At 39.2% G+C, this 5,188-nt stretch overlaps 1 protein-coding gene across 1 annotated transcript; it reads right to left on the bottom strand.

Moving 5' to 3' along the window:
* Window positions 1–3,381: 3,381 nt before the first annotated feature.
* Window positions 3,382–5,164, bottom strand: LOC123979114 (homeobox protein six1b). The gene is made up of 2 exons (XM_046062877.1): window positions 4,605–5,164; window positions 3,382–3,761 (listed from the first exon to the last, which is right to left on the bottom strand). The coding sequence occupies exons 1-2, from the start codon at window positions 5,162–5,164 to the stop codon at window positions 3,467–3,469; spliced, it is 855 nt and encodes a 284-aa protein (XP_045918833.1). The 3' UTR covers window positions 3,382–3,466.
* Between the last annotated feature and the right edge of the window lie 24 nt (window positions 5,165–5,188).

The following is a 5,188-nucleotide window of genomic DNA, read 5'->3' as shown; positions in this document are numbered from 1 at the left end:
TGACTCTAAGGGAAATAGTAAATTAATTTGGGAAAATATTAATAACATTACAAAGAAGGAGCGTAAATCAGTTCAAAATTGGGTAATAAATGAACAATCAAAAGTGATAGAAGATAAAAGAAAAATAGCTATGATTAATTCATTCTTTGTAGATTCAGTACAGTGTCTGGCCAAGACTTTTGGTCTAAGACCAAGAGTACTTGAATCGGCAAATAATGACTCCCCTGTTTTCACAATTGAAAATGTCTCAGAATATACCGTAATGAAACCACTTGACTGTTTGAAAGGGTCCAAGTCAGAAAAGAAAAGGCTGTTTGTGATCAGCTAGTCTCTCATCTAAATGTAGGTCAATTTACTTTGCACCCAATGCAGTTTGGCTTCCGAAAGCATCACTTGACAGAAACAACAGGCAAATTGTTTTTTTGTGGAACATATCAAAAGTCAACTTAATAAAGGCGGTGTCGTCTGAGCTGTGTTTTTAGATTTTAAGAAGGCATTTGACACCGTTAAAAACGATAAGTGTTCCTCATTTGCAAACTGTACTTCGGGGGTGCTCTTTTATTCTGTATATATATATATATATATATATATATATATATATATATATATATATATATATATATATATATATATATATTGCTTAATGCGTTTAATTTGATGTTTCAATGTAATCTACATTGTGACTGCTTTATAAATGACTTGGAAAAGTGAAATATCAATAATTATCTAAAAAAAAAATATTTGTTTTCTGCCAGACATCATTTTATAAGAACACATATGTCACATTGTTGATGGCATTTTGAAATAAAACTCATCATATTTTCGTCTTGAAGTTAAACTGCTGGATGTAATAAACTTGATTTATGTAATAAACAAACTTGAAGGCTCAGAAAACACATTTTCTCAACCAGCTTCTTTCTATGGGTGACAAGGTCCTTCATAAACACACTATTTGTTATTTTATTTTATTTTTACACATGACAAATATGTCTCTCTATAATATGTATCTCTGCTCTTCTTGCTGGTTTGAAGTGGCAGGGCTAACCTAGAAATAGGTGAGGTCATACCTTTCATTGCACCAATAAGGATTTAGCAACATCTGAATCAGGCTTGCAGGCTGCTGTCAATCAAATCTGATAAAACCACACATTCCAGATGAAGCAAACCAGCATATAAATGCTTGATATTATTAATGTAATATATAGTATTATATATAATATAATATAAAATGATCCTGAATTTTCCTAACATTACTTGACTTTTGCTTTTTTAGTGTAAACAATACAAATTGTGGGAAAATCGACTTTTTCCAGCACTACATTTATCTGACACTCATTAGATTACATTTTTTCACACAAAACATTTGATACCTAATTTAATATGTTGTAAATGTAACAACTAAATAGTTCAAATAATAATAAAAGCCTGAAATGTGCTTTTCTGCACAACGAGTATTTTCTGATATTTTAAGTACACTTTGCTGGTAATACTTCTGTACATTTTAAGGTAAAATTATGAATGCAGGACTTTTGCAAGACATTGAGTAGGCTATAAAATGTGGCTTTTCAACTTTTACTTAAGTAAACAATCTGAGTACTTTCTTCCACCACTGACTCTCACATAACATATTAGAAATGAAGAAGAAACACTGACCAAAAGCCTGCTGATGGAAGGTCTGCTGAGGACAACCAGACAGACACATCACTCAAACACAACCATATGGAAAGCTGTAGGTGATAGATGGGGAGCACAGCCCTGGTGTTTTAGTGGACCTGGGGGCTTCAGAGAGCTAGAGAGAGAGAGAGAGAGAGAGAGAGAGAGAGAGAGAGAGAGAGAGAGAGAGAGAGAGAGAGGCCTCTGGGATGCAGAATACTTCAAGGTCCCTCCACTGAAGCCGGGCACTGCAGCCCTGCAGCCCTGCAATCTTCGCAATCAAGCAGTAATGCTAGCAGCGACTGTTTCAGATTATGCTCAGGAAATCCTCTGTGCTCTCTGCTCAAAACAATTTACCCTGACATGAGTCCAAAGAAAGTGTAGGGGGTGGGGGACAAGAGAGCTGTCCTCACCAGATTCCTGCTCTCAGGCCACCATATTCTCATATTCTGTCCTGCAAATAATCTATTTATTATTATTTTTAACATTATTATTATTGTTATTATTACATTGTTGATGTTTAGTGTGGAAATTATTATAATGTAGTCTGATTGTATTTTAGCAATTATATGTGTGTAAAGCCCATATAATTTTATTTATTTATAGGGCATCCTTAAAAGCAGTGGACTTTAAACATTTTTCCCTATATGGGATGTTTGCCATATTTGTTTTATGTCAGAATATCCAGAGCTAGTAGAGGTTGAGTGGTGGCTCTTTCCCATGGCCCGGAACCGACTGCACAAACTCTCGGAGAGAGCAAAGAAAACACGGCAACAAAAAGCCAATGATCCGCAGCAACCGGGCTAAAGAAAAATGACGAAAAAAGAAAAAACACCCTTTCTCCTTCAGCCAAACATGTATTAGGGGAAAGACACCACATTCAAATGAAGAAGAACTGCTTCATGTGTACACAACAACCTCCTGACAGACAGCTGCTGATGTTGACTCACATTTGTATAATTAAATTTCCCCTTCATGACTCCGTGTTTGAATTATAGGTTTTGAAATACCATATTTATTGTTAAAAATCCAAAGAACCCGTAGAGCAGGCTTTAATCTGTGTCACATAATTACTCTAATATTGTTTTGATATCCCACCAACGTTGCCTAGATTTCATTTGCTTGCTTGGCATTTTTTAAAAACGTTTTAAAAAAAGATACACTCATTCTAAGGAGCAGACAAAAAAAACCATTAAATAGCTTATCAACACCTCAAAACTTTTAATAGGAAAATAAATTACTTGTGATTACTTGTGATGAATTACGGGTAAATTGTCAATGATTAGGCTATTGTCCCGATACATTTGGTTTGCACAGGTTTGAGGGCCAGAATCTATGATAGCCTATACATTAAAGTCTATGGTCTATTTTTCCTCTAAATACACAAATAACACAGAGACAAATTTATTACTTTTGTTTTATTGGAAACTAATTACCATGACGCTAATGAAAACGTTACCTCTTAGTTTCCATCGCAGGAGGTTGCTATAATTCTTTTATCTCAACAAAATATCATAAATTAAGCAAATGGGCAGTCCAGTTAAGTGTTTCGTTGAGTTAAGAGTCAGACAGATCCTGTTTGTGTGTTTTCATGTGCAGGAGATCAGAAAAGCTCCTGTCAGGGGGGATATAGCTACAGGTTAAGCGCATAAAGGAATTTTGTTCTAACCAAATTTAACGACAGACAAGTCAGTCTATGTTATAAGGTAGGCTACTATAGTGTTATTTCATACATGTACTCAATCTGATACACTTATCAGTCTTCTTTTTTCTGTTTTTTGTTTGTGTAAAATATTATAATCTGGCAGCCTCTTTAAGAGCCCAAATCCACAAGGCTGGAGGTTAGAGGTCCCAACAAGGAGTCCTGCAGTTGGTGCGGGTGTCCGTGCATGCTGTGCACCGGCTGTGGGGCCCCCAGGCCGGACATCGAGTAAGCGGAGGCCCCGGGGTGGCCCATGTTGCCCTGAAGCAAAAGCGCTGAGTTCTGGTCGGGGCTCTGAGGTGGCGAAAACTCGTCCTCCGAGCTGGACATGAGAGACTTTCCTCCGTCCAGCGGGGACAGCTGGTTCTGTTTGTTGCCGCCTGCGTTGTTGTTTTCAGTGTTTTCTCTGGAAATGACAGCGAGGGGAACATGAGAGAGAATCCGCACATTTTGGAACATGGCATTAAAACCGTGTGTAAGGCCTGGAGGTGACATTTTAGAGCAATATGAAAGGCAGCCGTAATTATTTTGCAGTAAAAATATAGGAGGCTGGGCCTGCCTGGAAGAATAACTAATCAGAGATGTTTAGTTAATTGCCTTCTATATACAATGTTTTATTTCTCTTTATGTTTAGCGTAATGATATCTTCAGATAAGGATGTTCTAAGAAGTGTCATGTGCGTTATTTTATATTGTGACCCAATTTAACTTTTAACACATATCTCAAAAGTAGTTCTCAAAAAATGTGACCATGTTGCTTTTGTATTTTCCCATGTTATTAAATAACAACAAATAACAACATTCTCTCCATTTCTGAAGCGGGATGTTTTGTAGTTTAGGTTGTAATTCAGGGTAGTACAAGTCAAATGGGACTGCTTTTGTAGAAGAAAGTCCATCATTTGTCAACAACAGGCCTCTGTTTACCCATCATCAGGACGTGACTGATTTGGGGGACTAAACATATCCAGAACGAATAAATAATTTCAAACTAATCTGAAATAAAACGATTCCTGTCAGAAATGCTATTCTATGTATTTCTCTGCTTTGCCAATTCATGTCAGTGGTACTCGTTGGAGCTCTGTGCCTCCTGTGTTTCTGGACTTTAGTTGCTTGTATCCACATTTTTGACTTAGGCTAGGCCTTTTATGTCAAACCTTTATTTGCTCTGGAAACGTGCAAAAAATTATAATAATAATGTAAATGTCTTTAAAAATATCAAGCAGCACCGTGGCTGCGTGAGTGAAACGTACCTCTCTTTAGCCTCTGCGGCTCTGTCTCTCTGCCGTCTGTTTTTGAACCAGTTGCTGACCTGCGTGGTGGTCAGTCCTGTGGCCTCGGCCAGCTCTCTCTTTTCCCGCGGGGACGGGTAAGGGTTGTGTGTGTACCACTCTCTCAGGACGCCCCTGGATTTCTCCTTAAAGCAGTAGCTGGTCTCCTCGCCGTCCCATATCGTGCGGGGCAGCGGGAATTTCCTCCGCACCCGGTACTTCCCTACAGCTCCGAGCGGCCGGCCGCGCAGCTTCTCCGCCTCCACGTAGTGCGCCTTCAGCCAGAGCTGCTGCAGCTTCGGGTGGTTGTGCGGAGAAAACTGGTGGCTTTCCAGAATCTTGTAGAGCTCCCTGAAATTCCCCCGATGAAAGGCCACCACCGCTTTAGCTTTGAGGACGCTTTCGTTCTTGTGGAGGTGGTCACAGGCGGGTAGAGACCACAGGAAGCGGCCGAGCCTCTCTAGGTTCCCTCCCTGCTGCAACACCTCGCAAACGCACGCCACTTGCTCCTGCGTAAACCCGAAGGACGGTAATATAGACATGATGTCCGAGCTCGCTCCTCCGTC

Source organism: Micropterus dolomieu, linkage group LG11, assembly GCF_021292245.1.
Source record: "Micropterus dolomieu isolate WLL.071019.BEF.003 ecotype Adirondacks linkage group LG11, ASM2129224v1, whole genome shotgun sequence".
Taxonomy (NCBI): domain Eukaryota; kingdom Metazoa; phylum Chordata; class Actinopteri; order Centrarchiformes; family Centrarchidae; genus Micropterus; species Micropterus dolomieu.
The sequence above is the reverse complement of the archived record's forward strand: the minus strand, read 5'-3'. Positions and strand labels throughout refer to the sequence as shown.

Coding starts and splice junctions, on each gene's coding strand:
- LOC123979114 (XM_046062877.1), bottom strand. CDS start 5,164: ATGTCTATATTACCGTCCTTCGGGTTTACGCAGGAGCAAGTGGCGTGC. Junction 3,762..4,604: donor GCCGCAGAGGCTAAAGAGAG/GTACGTTTCACT, acceptor TGTCATTTCCAG/AGAAAACACTGAAAACAACA.